The sequence below is a fragment of the Myodes glareolus genome, chromosome 4 (assembly GCF_982192425.1).
Source record: "Myodes glareolus chromosome 4, mMyoGla1.1, whole genome shotgun sequence".
In the NCBI taxonomy this organism is placed as follows: domain Eukaryota; kingdom Metazoa; phylum Chordata; class Mammalia; order Rodentia; family Cricetidae; genus Myodes; species Myodes glareolus.
In genome coordinates, this window is record NC_142029.1 from 72,955,217 (window position 1) to 72,971,411 (window position 16,195).

A 16,195-nucleotide genomic window follows, 5' to 3' on the forward strand; every position below is an offset into this window, starting at 1 on the left:
ATTCTTCTTAGTCCTTCTAGAAAAAAAGAAGTGACGTCGGGCAGTGGTGGCGCACACCTTTAATCCCAGCGCTTGGGAGGCAAAGGCAGGGAGATTGAAGTGAGTTCGAGGTCAGCCTGGTCTACCAAGCAGTTCCGGATAGCCAGGACTTTACACAGAGAAACCCTGTCTCAAAAAAAAAAAAAAAAGAAATCCAAAAAACAGTTCACCACATTTGACCTTGGGAAGTCTAGCTTGGGGTCCTGGCTGGACTTGTGGATTGGGGCAGCACAGTTGTACCTATTGCTTTAACTGCAGATCTTTCTGGAAGGAGTTGTGTGCATGCCAGGAAGCCACAGAGGGAAGGGTTTGGGTCCAGTCGTCCCACAGCTGTCACTGTCTCAGCAACCAGAGTCTCCCAGACGCTCCAGGAGGGTCTTGACCTCGCTCTCCACTCGAAGCAGCTGAGCCTTGCGCCAAGGATTAAGGGTGGCGCCCCGACTGTCTTCCAGATCCCGAAGCAATAGCTTGAGATGGCTCTGGACCCGGGACGGGTCCCAGCTGTTGAGATTGCGCTGAACTTCACTAAGGATCACTGACCAGTACTCAGACACCGCAGCTCCTTCTGTCAGCGAGGCCACAACCCGGGCACCACCTTCGTCCGAGCCCCCCAAGTCCCGCAGGACCTGGCGACCCTCCGAACTCAGTTCATTGAAGTAGAGGCTGATGGGAAAGAGTTGGAAGGATGTCATTCATCGGGGTTTTGAGAAGGCCCAAGGTGGATAGACAGAGAACCAGGAAGCTTTATAACTCCCTTCAGGCTGGCGAGTGGGAGGTGCCAAGCGTCTGTAACAAGAGCTGGGGATGTAGCTCAGGAGGTAGAGTGCTTAGCGTGCACAAAGCCCTAGTTCACTCCCTAGCATCACAAAAAGAATCTTCAGTAAGCCAGAGACAGAGGTAGAAGCCGATGGAAACATTAATGTGACCAGGGACAGCAGTCCCTGGGAGAAACGGTGGTAGGGAATCAGGTTAAGGGACAATCACAAAGGACTGGCTCAGCACTGGGTAAAACAGGATAAGAAAGGGAACACAGAAGGCAGGCTTGGTACCGAGCCCTCCCTGGGTAGTTAGAACATAATGAGAGGGGAAAGCGCGGTTAGGGTCTGGGGGCAGGAGACCAGCCAGGACTTACTGCAGCAGCTCCAGAGATGGGTGCTCCCTAGCAGCCTTCGCCAAGGCCAGAGCTGCTGCGTCCCCAGCACCGTTGTAGGCCACGTTCAGTTCCTGCAGTTGCCTGTTGCGGTCCAGTTGGGCAGCCAGCAGCTCCAGCCCCTCATCTCCGAGGTCCGTGTGTAGCAGGGACAGGTGTGTCAGTGAGGTGTTTCCTGCTAGCCCTTCCATCAGTAAGGCAACCCCTGCTGCTGTCAGTGGGTTGTTGGACAGCCTACGGCCACAAGCAAGGCAAGGGTGGGGGGTAAAGCATTGTAGATACCCAAAGTGGGTGTTAGGACTTTGGCCAAAGGGGGCACGTCTGGGTGGAAGACCAGTCTAGATGCAGAAATGGGGCCCAGATGAAGGGATGGTGAAATGAGTGGCCCCTACCCAGGAGGGGGAGTGAGGGGAAGCAGGCTTCTCTTCCCCCTCCTTTCTATGTCTCTTGCTTCCTGACTCCCTCCCCTCTTCTTTCCTTATTAGTGCCCTTCTTATATCTTCGTTTACTGCTCCCCAGCCTTTGGCCTTCCATGCTGTCTAATTCCACCATCTTTCTGCCCCCCCCATTAAAAAAAAAACCACATTTACTTATTTTGTGCATGTGTGCCTGTGAGGGTGAGGTGAGGGGGGAGGCTACGGAGGCCAGAGGACAGCTTGCAAGAACTGGTTCTTTCCTTCCAAGCAACTTGTGGGTCCTGGGAATTAAACTCAGTTTGTCGGGCTTGGCAGCAGCCACTTCTACCTTCTGAGCCAGCTCACCGGGGGTCCCCTTCAGCCAGCCTTTCTTCTACCTCCTCCACTCTCCTGATTCTAATCAGGAACCAGGACCCCCAGGCATCTAGGCTCCTAGGAAATCAGCCAACGACTTGGAAGCAACTAGAGAGTATCCAGCATGATGGTGAGTCTGCAGGGAACAGTGACTCTGTTGCCAGGCAACTGGCCCAGGAATTACTGCAGCTTTCCTGTCCCTGAGGCTAATATTAGCTAGGAGAAAGGCTTTCTCAGCACCCACTCCTGGTGTCTTCCTTGTTCCTTTCTTTATATTTACTCTTTCTTTGTTTCTTTTTGAGGGACAGAGTTCCTCTGTGTAGTCCTGACTGTCCTGTAGACCCTGCAGGAACTTGTTCTGTAGAACAGGCTAGCTTTGAACTCAGAGATCTGCCTGTCTCTGCCTCCCGAGTGCTGGGGTTAAGGGCATGTGTTACCACCTCGCTCCTTTCTGGTGCTTGTAATGGACCTGGGCAGGAAGCTAACCAGGGCCCAGAGAACCTCTCTGCTAGTGCCAGCCATGTTGTGAGGCAGGGTGTTCACCATGTCCAAGGCCATCCGAAGAGCCAGAGCCTCCCACCAGGCCCCCGTTAGGACACTCACCGCAGAGTGGAGATCTGGCATTGGTTGTGAAGCAGCAGGTCTCGGAGGTTCCTGCAGGCCTCGGGGCCCAGGCCGTTGAGTTGCAACCTGGAAGGGAAAGTGGCCAAAGAAGAGGCGAGACCTGAAAAGCAGTTCAGCATGGAGTCCTCCTATGGACCGTGCCTCTCCCTCACCAGCCTGCTTCCTGCCAGCAACATCTTTCTTCCCTAACGCTGCTCCTGTCACTCTGCTCGCACCTTCTCCATCCCACTTTGCTATGGTCCGCTCTGTCGAGGGCCATGAATTGGAGGTTTGTGGTTGTACTGCAGGAAGGTAGGGCCTTGAGAGACGGAGCCTGGTTCTTGTATCAAGTAGGGGATCTGCTTGTGGAGCAGATTGGCTGAACTTGGAGGGCACTGGTTCCCACCCAGGGTGCGTGGTTGTCCAGCAAGCCTCCTTCGTGTGCCTGGCCTTCTCAACACACAGCTATTTCCTTCTCTGTTCTTCTGCCATGTTGAAACGCAGCCTCAGGGGTCTTCATGAGACGATGAGCCCATATATAGCTGCCTTTCAGCCTCCAAAACTATAAAGTCCTCTTTCCTCCATGAGACAACGTTTTTTGTTTTATGTATGTATGTATGTATGTATATGTATGAGTGCTCTATCTGCATGGATGCCTCTTCTCCAGAAGAGGGCATCAGATACCACTACAGATGGTTGTGAGCCATCATGTGATTGCTGGGAATTGAACTCAGGACCTCTGGAAGAGCAGTCAGTGAGCCATCTCTCCAGCCCCAGCCTGGGCTGGGGCTCACAGTGTAGCTCAAGCTGAACTCAAACTCACAGTACTCCCCCTGCCTCAGTCTTTTAAATGCTGGGATTAGGCCTAACCTCAGGTGTTGTGATAGCAACAGAAACTCATGCACGGTCCCCTGGCCCTTCTTCATTCTTTTGGGCTCCCTAGTGCCTCCCCCCACCCCCGCTTCTTATCCAACCGCCTCTTTCCTTCATACTTGCACCTAAGGATTAGTCCTCACCCCAGTTTCCTGGCCCGCAGGAAGACAGGCGTGAGAGTCTGTAGGCCGGCAGAATCCAACTGGCAGGAAGCCAAGTTCACCTCATCCAGCGGATGCTTTCCACTTCCTAGTACCGAGGCTACCACGGTGCACTTGAGTGGTGTCATGCGCACGCCTGCTAAATTGAGCTGGCGCAGGGAGCCGAGCACCTCAGCTGAGAAGCGCTGGTTCTGGAACTCATAGTGAAAGAAGAGATGGTCCAGAAGCTCGGAGGGAGGCAGCACCTGCCGACCCAGCTTTCCCAGTTTCTTCTTGATGGCCTGGGCGTTCTCCAGGGCATCCAGGTTCTTGATGGGGCAGCCAAGCTGAGCCAGCACCGCCCGATTGTGGGCCGAGAGAAGTCCCCCCATGAACATGGGAAAGAGCTCAAAGACTTCATCCTCAGGGGGTTCATCTGGGTGACGTCGGGGGCCCTCCACACCCAGGATGCTGGCACCCATCTGGTCCAGAACATCGTCATTGTAGTAATCCTCCTCCCGGAACATCTCCAGCACCATGGCCTGCGCCACTGCCTCCCGACTCTTACTCACCATGCCCCCAAACACTCGTGGAACCACCTGGAAAAGAAGCATGGGAAGGGGTGTGAATTAACCACGGATTCCACACATCCAATCAGCTCCCTCCAACTGTTCTAACCTTGGGATTGTCCCTCGAATTTACAACACCATTGGCCAGATCACACCACTCCTCCTTCTCTGCCACCCTCTATGGCTCCTTACTGGTTGGGAGGCAAACCCCCAACATTTAGTCTGGAATAGGAAACTTTTCATAATGCGGCCCCAAACGGACTTTTCTAGGGTCATCTCTCAAACACTTGTTTCATGCACTCCAGACGCTAGGGACCTCCTTCTTTTTTTCAAGCACCCATTCATTTCCCAATCCAGGAGGTGGTGGGGAAGAAGGAATACTTGCACAGGGGGTCAGTTTTGGATAGCTCGTGGATATCAGATGTGCCAGGATACTCAAGCCCCTTATGTAAAACTAGTATTTATATATAGTCTATGCACACCTAACTATATCAAATAATCTCTGCATTATTTATAACACTTAACACATTGTAAATGCTAAATATAGAATGATTACGTGGTAATTATTTATGCTAAATAAACAGTACTATATTGTGTTGAAAAAGACCTATATAAGTTTAATACAGATACTTTTGTGTGGGCAGAGGATTGAGCCCAGGGCTTCACACATGTTAAACACATGCTCAATTATGGAGCCACGGTCCCCAGCTGCATTTTATTTATTTATTTATTATGTATATAATATTCTGTCTGTGTGTATGCCTGCAGGCCAGAAGAGGGCACCAGACCCCATTACAGATGGTTGTGAGCCACCATGTGGTTGCTGGGAATTGAACTCAGGACCTTTGGAAGAGCAGGCAATGCTCTTAACCTCTGAACCATCTCTCCAGCCCCCCAGCTGCATTTTAAAACTTATTTTATTTTATTTTTTATGTGCATGAGTGTTTTGTCTGCAGGTATGTATTGTACCATGTGTATGTCTGTTGCCTGTGGAGGTCAGAAGAGGACATTGAATTCTCTGGAACTGGAGTTATGGATGGTTGTGAGCTACCACATGGGTGCTGGAAATGGATCCCAGGTCCTCTGCAAGAACAAGTACTCTTAACCAGGGAGTCATCTGCCTCGACCCATCCTTTGCATTTCTTTTAAAGATTCATTTTATTTTTAATTATATATATGCACGTAGGTACATGCACATGAATGCAGATGCCTGAAGAGACCAGAGGAGGTTGGACCTCCCCAGAGCTGGAGTTATAGGTGATTGTGACCCACTAAACATGGATGCTGGGAACTGAACTCAGGTCCTCTCCAGGGCTGAGTCATGTCTCCAATGCTACACAATATTTTTTTCAAATGTTTTCTTCTACCTTTTTTTTTAAGACATGCTCTTGCCCGATGCTGGTGGCATACGTCTTTACTCCCAGCATTCAGAAGGCAAAGGCAGGTGAACCTCTGAGTTCAAGGCCAGCCTGGTCTACAGAGCAAGTTCCAGGAGTGCCAAGGTTGCACAGAAAAATACAATCTTGAAAAAAAAAAAAAACAAAAAACAGAAACAAAGACAGGTTCTTACTGTTGGAGCCCACACTACCCTTGACCTCCAGGTCCTCCTCATTTAGCTTCCAGGGTACTGGGAGTAGAGGCAGGTGCCACTAGGCCCTGTTAGTCAAATATTTTCTTGCTCCTGCTCTTGTTCTTTCTCCTCCTCCTCATCTTCTTCTTGTCTTCTTGAGTTGGGGTCTTGTGTCCCAGGCTAGACCTGGAATCTCTATATAGCTGAAGATGACTTTGAATTACTGATCCTCCTGCCTCCACCTCCCAAGTTCTAGGATCAGAAACAGACGCCACAATATCTCGTTCAAACACTAGCAGTCTGCAGCAGAATGCATACACAGACAGCAGATGCAAGGGGCTGAATGTTAAGTCACGCTGTCGGAGAGTAGGCTGGGTGTTATGAATATATCAACACTGTCATCATCCGGATCATCCCAGCAACCATGATTGATGTGGCGCCTGCTGCTTCATGGTCCTGTGTGATCACCCCTGCCAACCTCAGTGCTGTCATCCTGAGCCTCCACCCCTGCTCCCTCTGCTCCCTTCCTCAGAGTGCGGAGGCTCCCCCACAGTGCGGAGGCTCCCCCTTTTTCAGCGTCTCCATGATGCTGCTTGCTAGAGTTCCTCCTACCCCAATTGTCCTCTCGACTAATCCTACAGAAATTGGTTTAAATACTCTTCCAGAAGGTTTTCCTGACTGCTCAAACCAGGTCCGCTTATCTCTCTTAGAACATCAGAACTTTTCTTACAGGCATTTATTATTTTTCATTATGTAGGCATGTTGACTTTTGTGTTTGGTATGTAAAATCAGAAAAGACAGGAACCTACAAAGTAATTAATTGATTTCTCCAACAAACCTAACACATTGCCCAGTGCATAGCAAGTACTGAAATATTTGGGAGAGAAATGAATGACATGTGGGGAGGGTTGCTATGTCACCTCCTATCCTGGCAAAGAAACATGAGGCTGTTTGATAGCACCTCCTTTGAAGTCTCCACTATTGTTCATCATTTTCCTTCCTTCCTTCCTTCCTTCCTTCCTTCCTTCCTTCCTTCCTTATTTCTTTCTTTCTTTTTATTTTTTTTTTGCTTTGTGGGGGTTTTTCAAGACAGGATTTCTCTACATAGCCCTGGCTGTACAGGAACGGGCTCTATAGATAAAGCTGGTCTCAAACTCAGAGGTCTGTCTACCTCTGAGATTAAAGGTTTGTGGTGCCACCACCCAGCTTATTGTTCATTTTCCAAATGTGAGGTTCTTGCCACAGAAGTGACAGTACTCCATATTGATCCGGGAACAAGACCAGAGAATATCACTGTATGAAGATGAATCAATAGGACCATCATGAAGAGGACTGAGAACGCAGTTCAGTGATAGAGCATTGCCAGGCGTGAGTAGAGCCTTGGGCCCAACTCCCAGCTCAGAAGAGGAGGGATGTGAGACTGTGTGTGTGTGTGTGTGTGTGTGTGTGTGTGTGTGTGTGTGTAGAGGAGTATGAGACTGCATGTGTGCGTATGTATAAGCCCAAGACTGACCCCAGGAATCATCCTCAATCACCCTTTCACCTTGTTTAGGGGGGCAGGGTCTCTCACTCAGACAGAGTGCTCACTGTCCAGCTTGCTCTAGGGATCCCTGTATCTCAGCCTTCGGAGGTGGAATTCTGTGTGGTCTACCACAACCATTCAGCATTTGCATGGGTTCTGGAGATGCAAACTGAACCCTCATGCTTGTAGTGCGAACATTTTCATCATTGAGCCATCTCTCCAGCCCAGGGTCTTCAAGATAGAAAGAGACTGGAGCAGTGTCTCCTCTCCAGACCTCTAGGGCTGATTTGCAAACAAAGGAAGAAGCAGTGAAGCATCTGGCAGACAACAGCAAGACCAGCTTTCTCCATCCCCCCAGGAACATCCCACATCCGCCCAGCTTGTTGCATCGCTTTCAGGCCTATTGGCTGGTTTCTAGAGTGGACCGGCAGCCAGGATGGACTGTCCTAAACCAATTACCTATGTCATTCATCCTCCCGGTACAAATGAATAAATGACATCTGCTTTATAAACCTGTCTCCAGTGATTGAGTTAGGATGAGTCATTGCTCCTGGGGCCTAATCTCCTCTGAAGGAGTGGACACAATTGAGTTTCTGGGCCTAGGGTTACTGAGGATGTAGCTTGGTGGTAGAAATGCTGCCTAGCACTTGGAAGGCCCTGGGTTCAAGCTCCAGCACTACTGCAAGAAAAGAAAAATAAGAAATTTCTGGGCCTGCAAACTGGATTGCCATGACCTCCCAGCCACAGGAAGAAAGAAAGAAAGAAAGAAAGAGAGAGAGAGAGAGAGAGAGAGAGAGAGAGAGAGAGAGAAAGAGAGAGAAAGAAAGAAAGAGGGGAGAGGGGAGGGAAGAGGAGGGGAGGGGAGGGGAGAGGAAAGGAGAGGAGAGGAGAGGAGAGGAGAGGAGAGGAGAGGAGAGGAGAGGAGAGGAGAGGAGAGGAGAGGAGAGGAGAGGAGAGGAGAGGAGAGGAGAGGAACCCTTGTTAGGAATCCATGTGGAATTGTTTCAAAAGTCCCTATAACCTCAATTTCCCTCTTATTCCCCAAGCCTTACTGTGGTTTCTTTCTCCCCATTCCTTAGACCTCAATTCCACTAAAAACCAAATTTCCAGAAGATTCCCATGTATACAAGAGGCAGCCCCTCCCTACTGGGAGAAGAGCAAGAAGTGCATACAGAAGATCATGAGGCAGTCTGGAATCCTGGGAGGAAGGAGCAAGGATAGTGTGCGTGTGTGTATGTGTGTGCGTGTGTGTGTGTGTGTGCGTGCGTGCGTGGGTGCGTGCGTTGGTGTGTGTGTTGGTGTGTGTTGGTGGATGTGTATTGGGGTGGTATTAGATGTGTGTTGGGTTTATGTTGATGTGTGTGTGTGTGTGTGTGTGTGTGTGTGTGTTGGTGTGTGTTTTAGGGGTAGGGATCTTTACCTTGAGCAAGTTGAATAGCAGAGGCAGAATCCGCAGGGGCAGCAGCTTGGCCACGATGCCCAGTACCAGGCTGACATCCTCCCCAACACGGCCCACAAACTCAACTGCTTCTTTGCCCACTCGCTGCAGGGCCGTCTTGCGTAAACCCAATACAATGTAGAGGGCAGCCAGGTATTCCTGCATGGCAGGCACAGTGAATACAAAGGCACCCAGGTGTCCTGGTTCCACACATGGGGCTAGAAAAAACCTCAGGGCATCTCGTCGGAAGATCTGCAGCAGTTGGAATTCTTCCTCTGTCTTGATGCCAGCTTCCAGGCAACCACGGACATCCTCTTCAGAGAAGTAGGTCTTTCGGGATGATACCCCCTCGTAGGCCAACTTTCCCATAGTTCGGGCTGCATAGGCCATCAGGGATAAATTGGAGGGGTGGGTGCTGTCCAGTGTTTCCCCACTAAAGTTCAGACGCAGGAAGCTGGTATAAATGCTTGTGAGGGTCTGGCCAGCAGGTGTAGGAGCATGCAGGAAGTGCAAGGTTGCACACACAAGCCAGCAATAGGAGGGCAGGAAACAGGCAGCGGCAATCTGGTGGTGCCCCTCCAGGTTTCGGGACAGCATCTGAATCAGGTTGTCCCGCTGAGCCGGTGTGGCTGAGACACCTGCACCCCCTGCACCGTATCCACAATCGGGCTGGTTAAGGCGGAGCTGGAAGTAGAGCTTCTGCAGGTTGGTATCGGAGAAGCCACAGATCTCACCATAGCGGCCCACGTACTTGCTAGGGATACGGCCAATGGCAGAGGGCCGGGTGGTTACCAGAATGCTGGCCTGAGAAGGATATGGTTAAAGGTTATGGGAGAAACTTCTGGGTCTTAAGAAGCCTGATAGTCTCAAGCCCCTAAAGATGGATGGTCCAATAATGAAGAGGACTAGTTATCAATGTTATAACTCACAGTTCTGTGCACAGTGGCACATGTCTTTAATCCCAGCACTAGGTAGGCAGAGACAGGTGGATCTCTGTGAGTCAAAGGTCAGCCTAGTATAGACAGTGAGTGCCAGGCCAGCCAGAATTACACAATGAGAACCTTTCCAGAAAAAAGTATCAATATTAATTACTGATTATCTACTATGGCCTCAGGCACTGAGCTTAGCTCTTAACATATGTCTCCCACTTAACCCATACAGAACAAGGAAAGAAGGACACAGACGTTTGGGGAGGTAAATGACTTGCTCAGGCTCAGACAGTTAGGAAGTGGAGGGACCAAGGGTGAACTAACCTAGGTTAGTTCACAACAACCATGTCGGTCAAAAACATAAAATGACCTATGGAGCAGGTTAAGGGGCAGCAGTGGCAGAGTGTGGCAAAGGGCAACCCACCTCAGGAAGCATGTATTTGCGGAGCAAGTTGACCATGATGGCAGCTGGTGCCCCAGGTTGCTCTGGGTCATTACAAAGCCCTGTGCCTGCCAGCCGGAAGTCAAGGTTGAGACGCTCCAGGCCATGGAGCACAAAGAGCAGGCGGGATCCTGCAGCGGTCATCAGGGGCAGTACCTCCTTCAGGGATGTGTAACGCTGGGTCACAAGTTGGCACAAGGAAGCTGGGGTGGATCCCAGGGATGACAAGTCCTCACAGGAAAAGGGGATAAGCAGCTCAAAGGCAGGCAGCCTTCCATAACACCAGTCCAGGACCATCTTGCGTACCAATGTGCTCTTGCCGGTACCTACGGTCCCATACAGAACCACTGTCTGCACGCGGCGCCCACAGGCATCTGGGTCAAAGAGCTGAGACAGGACCAGTGGGGGCTGCCCAGCATGGGTTCGTTGATGCCCTGTGGCCAGCTCTGCGGATGGGCGAAGCAGCTCATCTGGGGTACTCTCACGGATCACAGGGTCAACATGGACCGTGTCTAGAGCAAAGGTCGGCCCAAACTGACGCTCCTCTCTGGGCAACCGGCTAAACCACTCCATGAGGTTCCGGCGATGCCTTTGGATAGCTTCTGGATGAGAAAGCAAAGGGCATCATGGGTCAAGGCAAGCGACTGAAGATGCTAATCCTTCAGGCCAGCCAGGGTGCTTGTAGGTCAGGGTAGGGAGTCAAAACAGAGCTCAGAGATACAGGAACCCATTTTAGTATAAGTACACAGAACTCCCTTAACCAATAGATTACTCGGAAGGTTTAGAAGCCTCAGAACAGAAAATAGAGAGCCTTTGAATAAATTATGCAGAGCCTGGGCTGATTGGCTTCCTGACTTTCTCTTTGTATAGTCTTAACCTAGTTATTGAACCTGAGATTGGCTGGAGGTAGGGAGAGAATGTCTCTGTAATGGGCTTTGTGTATGGCCCATGTGCACAGGAACAGTGATATACAGACAACGGGAGGGAAGGAGACAGGAAGGAAGGAATCACCAGTAGATGACAATAATAGATCCTCTGGCCTTCCTCCCCCTCCCCCTCCTCCCAGGCCTTTCCTGTCCACACCCCTCTTTACCAGTAGCAGAGATGCTCTTGAACAGCTGTCCATGCCTCCCTGGTGGGGGAACACTGTCTGCTGAGTTTCCATGGTGACGGATAAAGGCCCTGCGAGCAAAGACATGGAATGATCTGGAGTTTAGAACTGAGCTCAACCCTGGCATAGGCTTAGTCTATTCCAGTCTGCACTTTCTAAGCTGAGACCCTGAGTCTTACCCTGTCCTAGAATCGGGGCCTGGCCTTCAGCCCTAATGGCTGCCTGCCTGGGACATTGACTGACCTCTGCCAACTCTATCCCACTCCCCATTGTTATGTGTACCTACATAACCGATCTAAGCCAGCTTCCTATAGATCCTCCATACCCGCCCACCCTCTCTCCCAACAGCACATTCCAACCATTCCCATTGCCTGAGCTATGTCCATCTGTGCCCTGAGGTACGACACACCCAGGTCTCACCTAGCAGGCCCAAGGGGATGCACCCCTCTACAGGGCCAACTCCAGTGGGTCAGGAAGGAGATATGCTCATCTACAGAGAGAAGAAAGAGGCAGCATCTGCAGATCCCATCCACATCGCCCCACTAATGCACACCCCAACACTGATATCAGATCCCCTCCGATTTGCTCTTACAGTAGCATGTGCTATTTCTAAATAGCAGTTATTACATAATCTTCTATTTAGCCATATGATTATTTGATTATCATCCATTTCCCCTCCATGAGCACAGGGCTCACATCTGGTTTTATTCACAATTGTACATCAAGAACCTAATCCACGGTCTGGTACACAGCCAACACACAGCTAACGTCTTGGGTGAAAAATCAGATTGATACAGTTAGAAGGGACCCACTCAGCACCCTTGTCTTAGGATGGGCCAAAGAGGTTCTGGGAGGTGAGGTGACACACCCAAGGACACCAGCTATAGCCCCACACAGCGAGGACTAGCGCACCTCGTGTCTGGATCCCTCCTTTTTTGGCAGCACCATCTGGACCCTGAAAGCAGAAAGGAGGGGCCAAAACAAATATGAGTTCCCTGGTTACCTGATAGCTGGGATGTTCTTCCCAGACCTGAGCCCCAAGAGGTCCTGGGCAAATGGCAGCCCCACCTCATCCTAGGAAAGTCAGAGCCTGGAACAATTAGAACCACCTTCTTTCTGGTTCTCCTGCAAAAAAGAAAGTGTGAATGGGGTTGGCAAGATGGTTCACTGAGTAAAGGCTCCTGCTACCAATGCTGAGTTCAATCCCAGGAACACTGGGTAGAAGGAGAGAAATACTCCAGAAAGTTGTCCTCTGACCTTTGCACACACCCCACACAGAAAACAAATAAATGTATAAAAGAAAAACTTGCCAGTTGGTGGTGGTACATGCCTTTAATTCCAGCACTAGGGAGGCAGAGGCAGGAGGATCTCTGTGAGTTCAAGGCCAGCTTGATCTACAGAGTGAGTTCCAGGGCAGCCAGGTCTACACAGAGAAACACTGTCTCGAAAAACAAAAAGTAAGGGGAGGAGGGAGAAGAAGAAATAAAGAAAAAGAGAGAAAGAAAAATTTAAGAACAACCAATAATGCATATTGAAAAAACAAAACAATGAATGTATGGCTATCACCACCAGGTGGCCCCTCACACCCCCCCCCCACACACACACACTCCCTCTCCAACTTTTACCCCTAGCATCTAAGAAGGGGCCATCTCCCAAGGGAGGCTGTGCCTGTCCTCAGATATCAGCATGTTTGAAAGGCTGGCGTGGCTTCTAGCTCTCCTCAGCAAGGATAATCCCAGCCTAAAAGATTCCATTTCATCTCCTACCACCTCCTGCCTCCCTGCTGAGGTTTCACAGCTGCCTTTGTCCAGACTTCCAGTCTGATCAGCTGCTTTTGGGTTTTATTTGGCTTGACTGCTAGCAAGCTCAGACAGGGGTACTGTGCTCACTTCCAGCCCCTTTTCTGAGCCCAGGTTTCCCCCCAATCATCACTATTCACTTCCTTCTGCCTTTGTGTCCCAGCCATCAGATCATTTGAGCTGAGTTTTAATGGCTGTATCACTTTATCTTCTGACTTTTATGTAAGCTGCCTTTAAGGCTGGCATAAATAATCAATGAATGTGTGAATGAACTTCCTGCTTGATGTAAGGACGTGCGGCCTCTGCCTCACACTTCACCCAGGCCAACCTGGCCTCATCAGCCCCTCTCGTCAGTTACTTACTACAGAGCTCCTCCAAACCCTGGACTCACACTGTATTTCCTGGCTTTTTTTTTTTTTTTTTGAATCCTCTTTCCCTTCAGGAGTGGAGACAGTCTTACAAATGCCTCCCTCCCTACTGCTGTGTGTCAGCCCATCATCATCCCAGAACTTATTGGGATCCTTCCAAGTCTTACAGGACCCCACTTTCTCAAGGTCTCTGGGCCTTCACACTCTTGGCCTATTCTGACCCCACATTCCCTGAAGAAACCAACGCCCTAAATTTATGCTATTTAACAGCTACAAATCCCAGGCACACACAAGCTATTTTTCTAGGTTTGCCGCCAGCCCTCCTCATACTCCAGGACTACTGGATTCTTGCTCTCACCTGCCTAACTCAGTTCATACACTTTGCTTTAGCAGAATCCCAGACACTTCGAAGATTCTGCTCAAGGTACTGTCTCCCAAGTACCCCCTCCGCCATTTGGCATGCCTGTGCTCCTATCCTGTTGTGGCCTTCCTCACTGACACTGGGGCTGAAAAAGGGGGCAAACTTGGGAAGTGCTGCATTGAGTAACCTGCTTTAGTAGGGCTAGCCAGAGCAGGAGCTGGCTAGGCTTTTAATTAGACTGGGCACAGGGGTCATGGGGCCTAGAGAAAGGACCTGAAGACCTGGCATATCTCAAGATTGGCATTAGCTCCAGGTCCAGAGTCAAGATAAAACACGCAGGGTTTAGGATAACTATCTAACCAAACAGTTGTCATGTCACTAATCAAAGTAGGGGTGCAACAGGAAGTTGCAGAGCTCCCCCACCAGCAGCTCTTCCACTTCTACTTGGCTTCAGGGAGTAAAGTGAAGCTGCCAGCAGGCCCACAGTCAGCGCCCAAGCTCCGGCAGAACTCCCAATGCCACTTGCCCGCTCCCGCGACCCAGCAGCCCGACTCTTGCTTCCCCGGCCCATCGCAGCTGCCCAAGCGGGGACCGGAGGAGCGATTGAGCCAGCTAGGCCTTTACCCAGGCTGCCCAGGCCCTGATGCCCGTCGCCGCGGCCCGGAGGGGTGGAAGCCGGCGTCTCCCGCTGGCTCCCAGCGTCCCCGGCTCGCTCTGCACGGTGCGCCTAGCCCGCCTCCGCCAGTCAGCCAGCGCGCAGCCCGGCCCACTCTGGCATCCCGCCCAGCCTGGCCACCGAAACGCGCCCAGAGCGGAGACCAGCCGAAGGGGGCCCGAGGAACCGGCACCGGGGGAGGACTCCAGCCCCACCCGGCCCTCCTAGGACCCGGGTTCCCGTACTGCCCCCTGCAGGTTCCCAAGCGTCAGGCCCAGCCGATTATCTCATCTCCACCTCCCAGTTTGAATTTGTTGATAACGCCCATTTTACAGACGAAAGCTCGGAAGCTCAGAAGGGTGAAATGACTAGCGCAGGCTGTCCCATTTGGAAGTAGATGAGTCAGAACAAGAGCTCCGGGTCTAAGCCTTCCTCACTCTGAGATATTCAGCCCCAGGGCCTCCTGACCTCTCTTCCTGGTCACAATCGTAGCTTACCTCCACGCACAAGACTAAGCCCTTCTTGGGTCCTCCTTTCTGTGTCATTCAGGCCCAAGAACTCTGTGGGGGGACCTCTGGTAACTTTGGCCAGGAAGGAAGACTGGGGACTGATAAACAGTTCCTACTCCAACCTGCTCTTCCTGTCTGACATCCAGTCATGGTTTAGCCCTGGGACTTCCGGGCCCTAAAAACCCCCACCCTCATCCCTTCCATTCAAGGAACACCCAAGGCTCTCGTAACTAGAATGTCAGAGTCACCCATCCCCTTCGCCCAAGGAACGCCTCCACATGCAAACATGGGTGTGCGATGTGCAGGGAACAGACATGAAATAGAGAACTCAGGAGAAAGGTTCCTCAGGGCAGGGCTGGGAAGAGGCTTTTGTGGTCTGCCCTCCATTGGAACAGAAGGCAATGGTGATTCTTTCATCTAGGCGATTGTCCATTCATCCATGTGTGGTGCCGGGCCAGCACTGAACGCTCTCCCTGGGCTACCAACCAGAACAAGTCGTGCAGGGACCAACCGTGTTGACAAAGAATGCTCTTCAGAGGCCGAGGCAAACCATGAGGAAAGCCTAGAAGAGGAAGTTACTACCTGCTTCTAGCAGAGGCTGTGACTGAACTGGTTGTTAAAAAGTATGTCAGAGGGGGCTGGTGAGATGGCTCAGTGGTTAAGAGCACTGGCTGCTCCTCCAGAGGACCCGGGTTCAATTCCCAGCACTCACAGCTGTCTGTAGCTCCAGTTCAAGAGTATCTGACACCATTATACCAATGTGCATGAAATAAAGTTAAATAAAGTTAAAAAAAAAAGTATGTCAGAAAGGCATAATGGGCAGTGTGGAAAATGACGTATTTGCATTTGACAAGAAGTTTTTCCAAGATTGGAGAGATGGCTCTGCAGTTACAAGCACTGGCTGCTCTTCCAGAGGACCTGAGCTCAATTCCTGTCACCTACGTGGCAGCTCACAACCATCTCTAGCTCCAGTCTCCGTGGATCTGACGCCCTCTTTGGCTTCTTTGGGCACTGCAAGTATGTGGTGCACAGATACACACACAAACAAAACACATCCCACATACTTTTTAATATTAAAAAAATAAAAGAAATTCTTTTATTGAAGTTGAATGAGGATGAACATCTCCATGGATATAGGTCTCAGGGATGACATTTAATAAGGGCCTGGGGCCTCCTCTAGCTTGACTCTTCTTAACCTAGCCATGGGAAGCCAACTGTCACCTGGCCACAATTAATGGACGTTGCTCAGAGCAAGCCATTCTCCCCTACCCCCATGGATATTACAACTGTGTGGGTTTTATTAATAACATATAATTCGACTGGCCTCTGCAGACAGAAGGCCTGTGA

General features: G+C 50.7%; 1 protein-coding gene across 5 annotated transcripts; it reads right to left on the bottom strand.

Annotated features, from left to right (window-relative positions):
- Nucleotides 1–41: 41 nt before the first annotated feature.
- Nucleotides 42–14,986, bottom strand: Nlrx1 (NLR family member X1). 5 transcript variants are annotated; one of them, XM_085688646.2, is made up of 11 exons: nt 14,837–14,986; nt 12,225–12,281; nt 12,069–12,111; nt 11,577–11,646; nt 11,139–11,227; nt 10,028–10,647; nt 8,657–9,478; nt 3,579–4,174; nt 2,563–2,649; nt 1,172–1,423; nt 42–702 (listed from the first exon to the last, which is right to left on the bottom strand). In XM_085688646.2, the coding sequence occupies exons 6-11, from the start codon at nt 10,616–10,618 to the stop codon at nt 381–383; spliced, it is 2,670 nt and encodes an 889-aa protein (XP_085544772.2). In that variant the 5' UTR covers nt 10,619–10,647; nt 11,139–11,227; nt 11,577–11,646; nt 12,069–12,111; nt 12,225–12,281; nt 14,837–14,986; the 3' UTR covers nt 42–380. The 5 variants fall into 5 exon arrangements, with proteins under 5 accessions (XP_085544772.2, XP_085544771.2, XP_048272803.3 ...); XM_085688645.2 differs by lacking the exon at nt 14,837–14,986 and adding an exon at nt 14,243–14,410; XM_048416846.3 differs by lacking the exon at nt 12,069–12,111 and having other exon boundaries at nt 12,160–12,281.
- Between the last annotated feature and the right edge of the window lie 1,209 nt (nt 14,987–16,195).